The sequence below is a fragment of the Drosophila novamexicana genome, unplaced genomic scaffold, assembly GCF_003285875.2.
Source record: "Drosophila novamexicana strain 15010-1031.04,08,12 unplaced genomic scaffold, DnovRS2.1 tig00000072-arrow-arrow-pilon, whole genome shotgun sequence".
Classification (NCBI taxonomy): Eukaryota; Metazoa; Arthropoda; class Insecta; order Diptera; family Drosophilidae; genus Drosophila; species Drosophila novamexicana.
The window spans coordinates 1,497,590-1,509,967 of record NW_020824771.1 but is presented as its reverse complement, the minus strand read 5'-3'; the positions used below and the strand labels follow the sequence as shown (position 1 = coordinate 1,509,967).

Genomic DNA, 12,378 nt, shown 5'->3' with positions numbered 1-12,378 from the left:
GCATACTATATATTTAAAGTAAATACTATTTGGACTGCACTGTCTGCCTTACAATTGATAGAAACCCGTAGTCGGACACAAAATCCAAAAAGTAAATCTCCATAAATATGCTCTAAACATAAACCGAACCCTATGCTAATAATAACATTTTCCTTACTTAGGTAAAAGAGAACTAAAGTACGCGAATTTATGCAATGAATTCAAGTTATAATTTTAAAATAAAGTAAACTAATAACAGCCAAGACTTAAATCCATAACGTTTTTCTGACAGCGCTGCCAGATGTCAAAATCAATGTTGGGCAACGCAAAAAAGACACACCACACACCGTTTTAAAAATGGTTCGTACAGTTTTTATTAAATCGAACAAAAATTACGTACATAGCCTTGCATTCAGTAAATTTATTTATTATATATTTATCGAGTTCGAATCGTGGCGAGAAGCTCTTGGAATGCAAAATCTTTTCAGACTTGAAGCTTTTCGCTTCCACAGTTTTTTAAATTTTAATTGCTAATTAATTTGTCTGTTGTTGCCTGCTAGATTGGTATTAAGCTTAGCTAATTCAGTATTTACCAAGTATGAAGGACATTAGTCTTAAATTTACTAAACAAAAGATTGACAGCGATCACAGCTCGCCGTGCACGTACTCGGGTGGAGGCGGTTCTGTGATGACAACCACATGCTCCTCCTCGTCATCTTCAGCATTATCCCTGTTGCTGCCAATATTGTGATTCTCATGATCCTCGATGCGTGCCAATAGTGCCTTCAGCTCCGCATCATAATCCTTCCACTCGGGCACAATGCGCTGAGCCGCCGTCAGTTTGGCCTCCTTGGTCTGCGGATTGTTGCACAGATCGATTACCTTGGCGCTCTTGAAGGAGCTATCACTGCACCAGGTCTGACACCACAGCCACTCGTCCGGCAGCGATTTGATGGCCACCTGATGTATCATATTGTTGGGCAAATCCTGATCCAGATTGGACAAACTATTTGGATCTTGACTGAGTGCCTGATACTGTCCACGCAGTCGATCACCGGCCGCGATCTTGCGGAATCGCTTCAAGTCCACCACATACAATGCAGAGATATGATAGCGCCTGCCCATCAGATGGCTTCGCCAATAACCCTGCTTCCAAAACCGAAAGCCTTCCATTTCCTTGCGCGAATCACAGAAGGGTGTGTATGCATAGGGCGCACCGCCCAGATCTAAATCGTAGAGCTCCTTAATATCGGTGCGCACAATCGCGTCCGCATCCACGAATATAATCTTGCGCACATTGAGCGGGAAGAGCACATCCAGGAAGAGTATCTTATAGCCCCAAATTGTGCGCTGTTTCTCCGTCTGCTGGTGCAGCCAACGCGGCCATTTGTATTGCACCAGCTCGTATTGGAAATTGTACTCCTTCGCCATGTGCGGCAAAAAGTCCGTGAATTGTGGCGACAAATAGTTCTTGAGGAACCAGAACTTCACCGGCGACTTGGTGTGCTTCAGCAGGGAGACCATCATGATGCGCAACAGACGCTCGTACAAATGTCCCGAGGCCACAGAGAATATGTTGATGGTTTCTGTATCCTCATCCGTGCCAGGCGTGCCGCTGTTTCCGCCAAAGCTGCTTGCAATGCTATTCCAAATGCCCGACTGCGAGGGCGCCGTGTCATCAGAGAGCAGCTCGGCGTGCTGCATGCCCGGCCGCTTGGATACGCGCAACTTGGTGACGTGGGAGCGCAGCGAGGTAATCAGCACCTGGACGGCGCCCGTCTGTTGCTGGTGCAGCGTGTTGGGCCCCTCCGCATGGCTGATGGCATAAATATCTGTGGATTTGCCGTCGCGCAGACGCAATGTCCAAGCGCCAGGATTGGCCTTCAACTGGAAGTAGCCCAAATTGGCCATCACAATGGTGTCCACCAGCGCGGGTTGCGATTTTGTGCCCAGCACCAGCTGCAAGCCCCGCGGCGGCGCACCGCTGGCCGCATCAAAGCAATGACCCTCCAGCAGCAGATACTCCAAGCCGAATTCACTGTGCACAGGGCCACCAATGTCGCGCAGCTTAATGTTATCCAGATCGTAGACAGCGCGCACCGCCTCCACCAGCCAGTTTTCGGGCACCTGCAGCTGCTGTGTCAGCAGCGGATTGGCGGGCAAGCCACTGAATTTCGCCAGCGGACCCTCGGCGCGTGCACCGTTCGCCTCGAACTGCACCTCAGATTCGATCACATAGCGGTAGAAATTCTTGACAGGCATATCGCTGTGCTGCGCCACAGGAGTCAGATACAAATGGAGCTGGCAGTTGAGCGTTTGCCGCAATAATATTAGAATCGGGGTGAGTTTCTGTGCCGCTCTCGAGGCAGGATCCAGCACGGCGACAATGTCAAAGTGGGGCTGCGTCTGCTGCTTGGCAGGCAGCTTGACGACCGAGTGGTCCGTCTTCAGATCGCTGGGCAGCTTGAAGCGCGTCTTGGTCTGTCGGGGCAGCAGGCTAGCATAGAGCTTGAGCAGCGTGTCGCTGTTGAAGTCGCTGTCCACCTCGGTGGCGGATTCCTTGAGCACCTCGCGTACCTTGTCGCCGTACTGCAAGTCGCTGTATCTTGCCAGCAGCGCAAAGTCGGCACTATCGAAGCTCTCGGCGGCGCCGAGCGGACCGTACAGCCGGCCGTTGCCAATCACCAGACGCTGCGACTTGGCCAGTCCCAGCACGCGCTGTGCATAGACGCGCAGCATCTTCAGATGCAGTTCCGTGCTTCCCAGTATGTCCTCCATCTGTTTGGGTATATCCTCGATGCGCTGCTTCTTTTGACGCAGCCATTTGAGCACCTGATCCGTTGCCTTCGCTGGCTCCAGCGAGTGCATGGCCGCCCAGGCCAAGCGATTGAGACTGCGCTTATCGCTCACACCCTCCGTGTTGGGAATAAATGCTAAACGTACGCTCTCACTGCTACGCACATAGTCCAGGGCGTGAGTGAGCAGCTCGCAGCCTTCGGGCGTCTCCAGGTCGGCAAAGACCCAAATTGTTAGGAACTGCAGCGAGGCGCGTCCAATGCGCTCGGTGCTCTGCTTGCCGCCAAAGTATTTCAGATTTGCCATCAGCGTGGCGGTCATGTCGCGATTCGAAAGCTTATTCAAAGCTGCCGCGTTGCCGAGCTGCTTGGCGGGCATGCCATTTATGTCCAAGTACTTGACATCCTCCTGGCTGAGTATGCGCTGGTTGAGACGCGGCATCACATGCGGCTGATTCATCAGGTAATTGATCATCTCATCGTTGTCGGTCAGTTCGCCGCGGTAAACCGACTTCTGCAGCGCCGTTGTCTGGCTCATGATTTCCGTGAAAATCGCCTCCTCGAAGTCACTGTCCGCACTGATGATATTGCTCGGCATAGGCGCGCCGTTGAGTAGCGCCTGCGGCTGACGCACTGCGCCAAAGCCCAAACGTTGCACAAATTCGGTGGCCAGTTGCCGTCCGTAATCGTAATCGGATTCCTCCCCAATCAATTCCTTGGCCTTTGTGCTGCTCAGTGAGCTGAATTCCTTGGTGAGCTGCTTGACAATGTGCTGCTTGGTGACGGTTTCCGTTTCGCCCACCGCCGCATAAATGTCCGTGAGAAAGCTGAGTGCGGCACGTGCATCCTTCTGCTGGCTCACATAGTTAAAGGCGCACGCAATGGCCACATAATCAGCAGCCGTTGCATCCTCCACAGCCCGAGCATCAAAGACTAGGCCTAGGCGTATTGGCGCCTGGTGTATAACAAAGGATTCAGCCAATTTGATGACGCTGCGCGCCTCCGGCTGCAGTGGATCCACAACCAGCACCAGGTTAAACACATTCTTGCGTATGTTGCGCAACATGCCGGGAAATGTGGGACGCAGCAAGTCCATAACTGATGGCGGCCAGCGTCTGTACTGGGCATCCTGTTCAATATCATTGATCCACTGGACTGCTGTGTCCCTGATATCGATCGCAAACTCACGCTTGTTGGCGCTATTCAAATCCAGGGCTAGCAACGCGCTGGCCAAGCGGCCGTGCACATTGTTGCCATGCAGACTCTCCAGTACGCGTATCTCGGAACGCAGCGTCTCCACCACCGTGTACAGGTCCATGGTGTCCGCATCAAAGAACAGGCCATTGATAAACAAAGCGCCGTCGGGCGGAGCCACGTTCAAGCTGCGTCCCAGCGATTCGGAATTGTGCTTAATCTCTGCGCGAAGTTCGTCGGACACTTTGTGGGCGAGCAGGGTGCGCGCCAGCATGGGAAAATTATGCGCCGTATACTGGAGTAACTGCAGCGCCTCATCGCCCTGTATCTCGGCTATGGCTGCGGCTGCCTGTAGACCCAAATCCTGGAACTCCCAAGCCTTGAGCTGCGCAATCTCGTCGTTGCCCTGCAGCAGACGCTGTCGCAGCTGATCCAAGGCACGCTTGAGCGTTGGATGCTTGGATTTCAGCAGCTTGAAGTCAAAGCCCTGTACGTCCGTTTCGTTAGTTGATTCTTCAGATTCGGCAGTGCTGCCGTTGCCAGCCTCCGGCTTGGGCGCATCATCCTGACTCTTGTACTCGGTGGACTTTAAATGTAACTCGACGCCGTAGCCGGACAAGCGTACGGGCCGTCCACTTCGCTCGGCTAGCTGATGGCGTAACAGGTAACGCACTTTGCCCGCATTCGCTGCCTTTTCCAGCAGCTTGTGATATGGACGAAATGCGGCACTGCCCAGATCTCCATAGAGCACCACGGTACGTGTATTGTTCTCACTGCCGGGATACACATGATCAAAGCTGTAGCTGCCAACCTCTGCATCCAAGCTGCTTGCAGCATGCGGCAGCTTCAGTTTTTGCTCCAGCTCCGCATAGGTGCAGGCAAGCTCTGTGCCCACTTGTGCGTATATGGCTCCCTGGCAGGCGCCCGCGGCTCGCAGCTCGTCGGCCAGTTGAAAGTGCGTCTGTATGCGAGGGGTCAAGCTGTGCATGGAGACGACCAGTTTCAGTAGTGGCAGCTGTGGCACACTCAAATGCGAACGCACAAGTTGCAAGGCGGCATTGTACTGTTTTGACTCCGTATCTGCAAGTTTACAGTAATTATAACATTACGAATACTTTATGTATTTAGCAATACTTTTCTTGTTTGCTCTGGACACTTAATTGTTTACACATTGACCACCTACCGTAATCGTTGAGCGCCGTGTCCAATGTCGTCACAGCCTGCACGTAATCCCAGAAAAGACCAGCCTGTTCATCCGCTAAATACTCGGCAATTTCTAAATATAGTGGCGTTTGCGTCCATTTGGCATTAATTAAAGTGGTAATTGGATAACTTTGACTGGACTCCGCAGCCTCCACCGAGACGGAAGCAGGCGAAAATATCGTCAACGTCCCCGCCGTCAGCAGCAACACACACACAAGACGTAACATTTTAGTTGTGCGTATATTTATAACTTTTTTTGTTACGTGCACATGACGCACTAATAACAAGTTATTGTGGAATTTAAAAGCACTAATTGCAATATTATTTCACTTTAGCTTTTGTACTCCACTATTTGTTAATTAAATTTAAGGCGAAAACTGATGTGGCGTTTTGCCGGCCGAAAAAGCGTTACCACCTTGTTACAAATGTGTGGTTCTGTTCTGAACCATTTGGTATTTTAGCTTCTTAATAAGTTCCCCTTTCCAGTTCTCCTCTCCTAGTAGTACATTAAAACTAATGTGGTTTCAGGAAATCATATTACTTTAATAACATATTTTTTTAATCAGCTAACTCAAATTAAGCAGCATATTTTGCGATTTAACTAAAATTCTCCAGAGTGACCAAATATGTTTAATAATTACAACGTTGCCAGCCTGTTAGTCACTTCAGCTGATCCCACTGCATTGTTTATAAACTAAAGCGCGCCCAAATTGCGATTTTGCAAAGGAATGAAGTGCACGCTGGAGGGGGGCAATGCGCGCAGTAAGTAAAATGCATTTGTTTATGTTATTATTTAAATATAACTCACAATATTCAACTAGTTGTTGCCAAAGCCATACAATCGCTGTCCAAAGTGGGCAAAGAGCTATTCATTGAAGCAGATATACATGGACTTCGCATGCGCTCCATCAATCCCACACAATCCGCTGTTGCCAGCATATGCTTCAACCGTTGCATGTTTGATACATTTCAACTGCCGCCCAGTGGAGATTGCTGTTGTAAAATAGCCATGAAGCCATGCCTTGGTGTATTTCGCAATATGAAACAGGTGAGTTTATGAGCAGAGACTTACTGTCTTCTAGTGCCAATGGAATGCTGCTTTTACAGGTTGAGCACTGCGAGCTGAGTATCGTGTGTAATCGGACTAAGTTCCAAGTCAATCTGCGCTGCAAGCTGGAGACCACGAAGCAGGCGCTCATTGCCATTGTGGATGAGCTAAATATTACGTCGGATGTTCCCACCGATCGGAGCTCTAACATGTAAAGTCATTTATTACTACCTACTAATTTGTAGTCATATCGCATATATTTTTATAGCATACGAGGCGATCATAAGTTACTCATGGAAATTTCAAATAGCTTCAATTCTTCCGAAGAGGAACTAACACTTGAGGCTACACCAGACAGTCTATCCGCCAAGAACTACATAGAAGGCGCTCGTGTCAATGACAAGTTCATGCGATCGCAACTAAAACTGAAGCCAAGCGAATTCGACCATTACCAGGTAGCCGAGGGGGCAGTCATTACATTTTGCATCAAGGAATTTCGCGCCTTTCTTCTTTTTGCTGAAGCACTGAATGCACAATTGACGCTGGAGTTTGAAGATGCGGGCAGTCCATTCTTTGTTAAGATTAAGAAACACCGCGAAATTGAATGCTTGCTGATTTTATCAACTCTATCTCCCGATGATGTTAGCTTCTCGGAGGATTACCGTCCGCGCGAGATTAGCATGTGTAATCTTACCAATGTAGCTCAAAAGCGAAAGAGCAGTGGACCTGGACAAGATGTACAGCAGAAACGCCGATTGGCAGAAGATACAACTCTCTCGGATGTAGACACGGCGCTGTTTCAGTTTCGCGAGCATCGACCGGAGCGGCCATCCGAGGCACCTTCGGTGCAACCCGCGCGACTGCTGGCCGATGGTGATACCGTGGATCTGGTTGAAGAAGAAGCCGACGAGGAGGCGCTACTGCTTGCAGTTTCAGATGCTATGGAAGCAAGCCAGATACCGCCGCCTGGCAGCACAGAAGTGTGCTTCTACAATACAGAGGACGCGCCGCCCACACTAATTCCACCACAAATGGAGCATAACGACGATGAGGAGGATGAAAGTATACCGCAGTCCCCGGAGCGGGAGCGCGAACAAAGAGTGCGCACAATATTCTCGCGCTGTTTCCAAAACACTTACGTGCCGCGTGAGCCATCGCCCAATAGTCAAGTGTATGCGCCCAACTCGGATACGGAGGATTAGCCTAGTTTGTTCGTTTATTAATAAAAGGCTGTAAAAACTTATGCGTTTGCAATACTGCCTCAGTTCCTCGCCTCCTTCAGATGGATAACGGGCAAAAAGCTGCTCGTTAACGCCGACGCAGCACGGATCTGCAGCTGTGCGGTATTTTTTTGTGCCTGCTGCAGCGCAGTGTGAGCTGATTGCAAGGAGACCTGGGATTTGATAAGCATTTGGTCTGTGGTTAGCAGCTGCTTGGAGGCGTTCACCACAAAGTTGCGTGTGAGGAGAGTTAGTGCCTTCCAAATCTCAATGTTGTTCTCGACTGAAGTGAAATGGACGAAATGATTAGAATCAAATCTATGGGAACACCAAAAGGGTGACACGTACTCAGTTTGCGTTGCAGCAGATTGTTGCGATATATGGAGGCGGTTGCACTGGCGCTGCTTGGCTGCTCGTAGATGTCTTCGTCTTCTTCCTCGGTTGCCTCGCCAGAAACTTCGGCTGCGTATATCTGCAACGAATTTGCTTATGACAGATTCTTTATTTTATTTGTCAAATGTAAATGCCTTGTGTTTCTCCTGCTCCTCATCCGATTCAGACGCTTCGCCACGCACTAAATCTGCCATAGTTTTGTTTATATTACTTTACCAAATCATCAACAACTAAAATACCTGTTGCAATCGAATTGTCAACTTTACCGTCTGTGTCCATAAATCGATTAACATATCGGCAAGCAGATAAAAATATCGATTGTATTCGAGGACAATCGGCAGATTTCTTTTACCCTAGTAATTTTCATTTGTTTTAAACAAAAGATATTTATAAAACTAACTTCATATTTATGGATAGGATTTACCATATATTTACGTTTATTCTTACCACATGCAGACCAGGCTTACTCATCAACATAAATTTAGATAAAATGCTGACTAAGCCTGCGGACATTGAAAATAACATACTTTTTAGACATAATTGAAAAATTTGCACTACATTTTTTATTTATGTTGAAAATTTGTAAACTAAAACCGGTTTATTCGAAGAATTTCTGCAGAGTTCCCAGTTCGTACATTCGCTTAATGTCTGTGCCGCCACCCACAAATTTGCCATTTATAAACACGCGAGGAACCTGTGGAGGGCAAAAGTTGAAAATAACGATAAGAAACCAATAAAATTATGATTCATTTGTGGACTTGCCGTGCGAGCACCAGTCATCTCGCCCAGAACAGATTGAATTTCATTGCCATCCTTACGTCCATCCAGCTCTACTATCATTGCATTAACATTCAGTTTTCGGAATGGCTGAAAATTTGTAAATTAATATAAGAGCATATCCTAAACGACCGCTCGTTATCCTTACCTCCTTGGCCATTGTGCAATAGGGACAATAAGTTTTACTAAATATTGCAACCTTGTTTTTAGCAATTGTATCACGAACAAATTGAGCCTCAACGGAGTCCATGTTTACTGGAGGTTTTTTAGGTTTACTGGAAAAATCCAAGAACGGAAAGGGAAACTTTTTTGATGCTATTGATGAGGCGCGGAAGTGTAGCCTATTGATGGATTTATAACGGTTGCTACGAAAACTATAAATTTGGCGTCAGAGGTTAATATGAATAACTTTGTAATAACAACGCATTTCTACATGTCAATCGCATGTAGTTGCCAGATAACTCAGAGATGCATAACTTACGATTTACATATAGCAGAGGACATAATTAATATATTTAAATATTGTTGGCATTTAAATACACTCTATCAATTCGTAATATTTTATAGTTCCAAATTTGAGCCACACCACATAAATATTTTTCAAGTTTATTTTCAAAGCAATTCTGTAATAGTCTGGCATCCCTATTCAAATACACCGCCGCTGTTTAATAACTTGATAAAGCCGCTCAGCTCAGGCTCTGCAATCTAAATTGTCGAATATTTTGTAACTAATGTCACAACGGAAGTATATGCAATTTCATAATTTAGCCATTTGTGGTATGTGTTATATTTGTTGCATTGGACGTTATCGGCAGCACCGAGGGTTACTCAGTTGGTTGCGTTCGATATTATCGGCCACGCCGATATCTTTTTGTCATATGGTCGGAGTATGCGGGGTGAAGCTGGGCCCACGGCGGAGCCCAAAATTTTGAAGGGTGGCAACGCCAGACATGCGATCCACGGCACCAAAAGCGACGATTGCTATTGGCCGCCCGGTTCGCTCTTAAAGGGAATACGAGGAGAGTGGATCGCATGCCCTTGGATATGCCCTTGGCCTTCATTTGGGCCGTTGACCCAAAAAAATGCAGCTGTGCAGATGAGCAGCAACGGTGCCCGCCTCGCAAATGTATGCGTGTGCCGAAATTCGGCACCGATGGTGTGGCTGCCCAAAATGTCGGGGAGTTCGATTTGTTCAGCGGTTAACGGCGGGCGTGCCAGCTCGAAGTGAGATAAAAGTTGGACATTTCTGCTCGACAGAGTAAAGTTTTTTCCCTTCTGAAAAATTAAGCCGGCACATAGTACCAATGGCTTAACAGACGAATAAAAGTTTTGTTTTGTGTTCTTTGCCATGTAATAAATATATATAAATCAAACCGCTCGAGTCACAAAGAAAAATATAAAAAAAAAATTAAAAGAGACTTAAAACTTAAGTGCGACGAGAGACGGACCAGATAAGCCAAAAATTAACGGCTCCGGCACCAAGGAAACCAGCTCGCGCACCAGAGAGGCCCACGAAATATTCAAGGCCAAGATTCAGTGCAGCGGCGCAAACCAGCCATATCCGCGACGCCGCCAGCAAGCGTCGGCGCAAACCTGAAGGCGACGAGACGAGCCACCAACGACCGGGCTCCAACAACAAAGAAGCGGCCACAGGCGAGACCCCGCCCACATCCACCGAGTGAGTCCGTTCCATATCTTTGCCCATCCTCGTTCGAGCCCCTGGCAGAGTCAGAAGAAGACTCCTAATTGCACTCCCTGAAAAGGAATAGATTTTTTTTTTATCGTTAAATTTAGTAAATTTGTATTTATGAAATATATTTATACATACATAGGCACTTACGCCGAGCTTCACTTTAGAGTGCGAACGGTGGGGGGAAAACTCCAAAGGTGATGCATCTGCGCCTGTAAAATATAAAAATCTAAAATTAACACTTGCGCGAACTATGCTCACATACTTACCCAATTTGAATTTACGCATTTATATCGCCCCTTACCACCCCCAGAGAGCTCTTTAGGTAGGGTAAGGTAGAATTAAGCGATTTAATACATACAATACACAATACGTGACATACCCAGTTTTAAGTAATTGTGTGGGCCATTGTTCCTAAATCGGCGCAACGATTGCCTCTAAAGTGCCTCATTGCGCGTTTCTTTTGCGGCGACTAGCAATATCCTTGTAGTGTTTCGTCGCCTGTTCCATTCAGTGTTGTAAAAAAAAAAAAAAAAAAAAAAAAATTTAATTCTATAAGAGAAAAATTTAGGAATTAAGGCGCTTTGTCAATTAGTATAAATATATGCAGCAGTAATACGCACCTGTGAAGTTAATGAATTATCCGCTTGCATGAGATCCTAAACAGCTGCAAGATAAATGCCATAAGCAATGATTATGATTGTTATACATTTTAAGAAAACGCAACCAATTATACGCACCTATTGAAAGAAATCATGTCCGGCTAAAATAATATTGCTGGGGAGAGTGGGCATTATGGCCGACACGGGCTAATATAGGCCATTTAGTGGCCAAAACGAGGGAGACGAGTGGAGGTGATCGTCTCATGGCAGGGCGGGTACGCTGGGTCCGGAACCGGGGCCCGATCTGGAAGAGTAAGGTGGATAAATAGTGTTTTTTTGTTAATTTATATTGAGTGTCTTACCTTTGTTGTTTACATTTTCATAGTTGTTACAGCTGTGTATTTTGTTCATGAGTTAGTAGTTCCGAATATTTGTTATCGATTATGCGGTTCATTTTGAGTAGTGTTGTGTGAGTCTGTTTTGCTACAGACGTGTAGCTTTGTTGTTATCGATTGTGCGGACTGCGGGCCAGGGATGGGACCACACCCAGAGAATCCGATGAGCCAGCCGGCGCGGCCCACTGAGAAACAAGCAGTTCCGTAACAATATGGCGCCCAATTTGAAGAAGCACTCGGCTTCTTTGAAGTCGGTGTGTAATCAAAGAAAAATAAATACGATAAAAATGAAGGTACAGAGGAAAGGACTCCCTTGGCTTCAGGACCCACACCGCTGAAGTCTTATGTGGCACGAGTAGGTAGCTCATAATCGCGCAGCGTGTAGTGGAATCCGAGAAGCACGACGGAAGTAGAGGTTATCTGAATATCCATCCATAAGCATGAGGGGTTTTTTTTGTAGTGGTTGGTGGCCGTTCGCATGTTGGCGAAACATTTGCGACTATCCATCGTTCGCCTGGTGGTAGCCGCAACGACAAAGGCATCTCATGGTTAAAAAAAAAATGTGATATTAGGGTAGTTTAGTCAGATGTTATTTATTCAATTAGTAGTTTTTGTCTCATTTTGTGTCAATGTTGGATGTATGCTGGCCGTAGTTATACGAGCTTCGGAGACAGGTGACCCAGGACGTTATAGAGCCGAGCCTGCGCCGCATCTGTCACACAGCATATCCCAAGAATGGCCAGAAGAGCGACGGAGACGGATCTTGCCATGGTGTCCATTGACATGGGGAGTTTTCTTGTCGCGGTTGATGACGGTAAGTCACGTTTGCTAGTTGGTGAACGTTCGCGACCGTCCATCGTAGCCTGGTGGTAGCCGCCATGACAAAATAACCTGTGACAAAATGTGATATTAGGGTAGGTCTGACTAGAGTTTGTTTAATGTTTTCTATTTGTTTTGTCCCACTCTGTGTTAACGTTTGGTGTGTGCTGGCCGTAGTTAAATGAGCTTCGGAGGCAGGTGACCCAGGACGATATAGAGCCGATCCTGCGCCGCACCTGTCACACAGCATACCTTAAGGGTGC

General features: G+C 47.1%; 4 protein-coding genes and 1 long non-coding RNA gene across 7 annotated transcripts; 1 reads left to right on the top strand and 4 right to left on the bottom strand.

Moving 5' to 3' along the window:
• Nucleotides 1-327: 327 nt before the first annotated feature.
• Nucleotides 328-5,530, bottom strand: LOC115771558 (UDP-glucose:glycoprotein glucosyltransferase). The gene is made up of 2 exons (XM_030717303.1): nucleotides 5,152-5,530; nucleotides 328-5,048 (listed from the first exon to the last, which is right to left on the bottom strand). Exons 1-2 carry the CDS (start codon nucleotides 5,396-5,398, stop codon nucleotides 625-627), a joined length of 4,671 nt encoding a protein of 1,556 aa, XP_030573163.1. The 5' UTR covers nucleotides 5,399-5,530; the 3' UTR covers nucleotides 328-624.
• A 369-nt stretch (nucleotides 5,531-5,899) lies between these two features.
• LOC115771516 (cell cycle checkpoint control protein RAD9A) lies at nucleotides 5,900-7,484 on the top strand. Its single transcript, XM_030717251.1, has 4 exons — nucleotides 5,900-5,933; nucleotides 5,993-6,219; nucleotides 6,279-6,430; nucleotides 6,488-7,484. The coding sequence occupies exons 1-4, from the start codon at nucleotides 5,900-5,902 to the stop codon at nucleotides 7,419-7,421; spliced, it is 1,347 nt and encodes a 448-aa protein (XP_030573111.1). The 3' UTR covers nucleotides 7,422-7,484.
• On the bottom strand, nucleotides 7,418-8,100 carry LOC115771519 (biogenesis of lysosome-related organelles complex 1 subunit 3). Its single transcript, XM_030717253.1, has 3 exons — nucleotides 7,967-8,100; nucleotides 7,788-7,911; nucleotides 7,418-7,722 (listed from the first exon to the last, which is right to left on the bottom strand). The coding sequence occupies exons 1-3, from the start codon at nucleotides 8,024-8,026 to the stop codon at nucleotides 7,481-7,483; spliced, it is 426 nt and encodes a 141-aa protein (XP_030573113.1). The 5' UTR covers nucleotides 8,027-8,100; the 3' UTR covers nucleotides 7,418-7,480.
• Nucleotides 8,101-8,238: 138 nt separating this feature from the next.
• Nucleotides 8,239-9,315, bottom strand: LOC115771517 (glutaredoxin-C4). The gene is made up of 4 exons (XM_030717252.1): nucleotides 9,091-9,315; nucleotides 8,758-8,983; nucleotides 8,595-8,699; nucleotides 8,239-8,526 (listed from the first exon to the last, which is right to left on the bottom strand). The coding sequence occupies exons 1-4, from the start codon at nucleotides 9,111-9,113 to the stop codon at nucleotides 8,431-8,433; spliced, it is 450 nt and encodes a 149-aa protein (XP_030573112.1). The 5' UTR covers nucleotides 9,114-9,315; the 3' UTR covers nucleotides 8,239-8,430.
• Nucleotides 9,316-10,479: 1,164 nt separating this feature from the next.
• Nucleotides 10,480-11,284, bottom strand: LOC115771483. Of its 3 annotated transcripts, XR_004018950.1 has the most exons (5): nucleotides 11,264-11,284; nucleotides 11,040-11,205; nucleotides 10,923-10,966; nucleotides 10,682-10,800; nucleotides 10,583-10,618 (listed from the first exon to the last, which is right to left on the bottom strand). It is a non-coding gene; the product is annotated as an uncharacterized LOC115771483 (long non-coding RNA). The 3 variants fall into 3 exon arrangements; XR_004018951.1 differs by lacking the exon at nucleotides 10,583-10,618 and adding an exon at nucleotides 10,480-10,511 and having other exon boundaries at nucleotides 10,682-10,966; XR_004018949.1 differs by having other exon boundaries at nucleotides 10,682-10,966.
• Nucleotides 11,285-12,378: the final 1,094 nt, after the last annotated feature.

Bases quoted from the DNA above. Each gene is read 5' to 3' on its own strand.
- LOC115771519 (XM_030717253.1), bottom strand. From the start codon at position 8,026: ATGGCAGATTTAGTGCGTGGCGAAGCGTCTGAATCGGATGAGGAGCAG. The intron at 7,912-7,966 runs GCATTTACATTT...AATTCGTTGCAG, and splicing joins AGGAGCAGGAGAAACACAAG to ATATACGCAGCCGAAGTTTC. The intron at 7,723-7,787 runs GTACGTGTCACC...ATTTCACTTCAG, and splicing joins TCTGCTGCAACGCAAACTGA to TCGAGAACAACATTGAGATT.
- LOC115771558 (XM_030717303.1), bottom strand. From the start codon at position 5,398: ATGTTACGTCTTGTGTGTGTGTTGCTGCTGACGGCGGGGACGTTGACG. The intron at 5,049-5,151 runs GTAGGTGGTCAA...GTAAACTTGCAG, and splicing joins CACGGCGCTCAACGATTACG to ATACGGAGTCAAAACAGTAC.
- LOC115771516 (XM_030717251.1), top strand. From the start codon at position 5,900: ATGAAGTGCACGCTGGAGGGGGGCAATGCGCGCA. The intron at 5,934-5,992 runs GTAAGTAAAATG...ATATTCAACTAG, and splicing joins GGAGGGGGGCAATGCGCGCA to TTGTTGCCAAAGCCATACAA. The intron at 6,431-6,487 runs GTAAAGTCATTT...ATATTTTTATAG, and splicing joins ACCGATCGGAGCTCTAACAT to CATACGAGGCGATCATAAGT.
- LOC115771517 (XM_030717252.1), bottom strand. From the start codon at position 9,113: ATGTCCTCTGCTATATGTAAATC. The intron at 8,700-8,757 runs GTAAGGATAACG...ACAAATTTTCAG, and splicing joins ATTGCACAATGGCCAAGGAG to CCATTCCGAAAACTGAATGT. The intron at 8,527-8,594 runs GCAAGTCCACAA...TGCCCTCCACAG, and splicing joins AGATGACTGGTGCTCGCACG to GTTCCTCGCGTGTTTATAAA.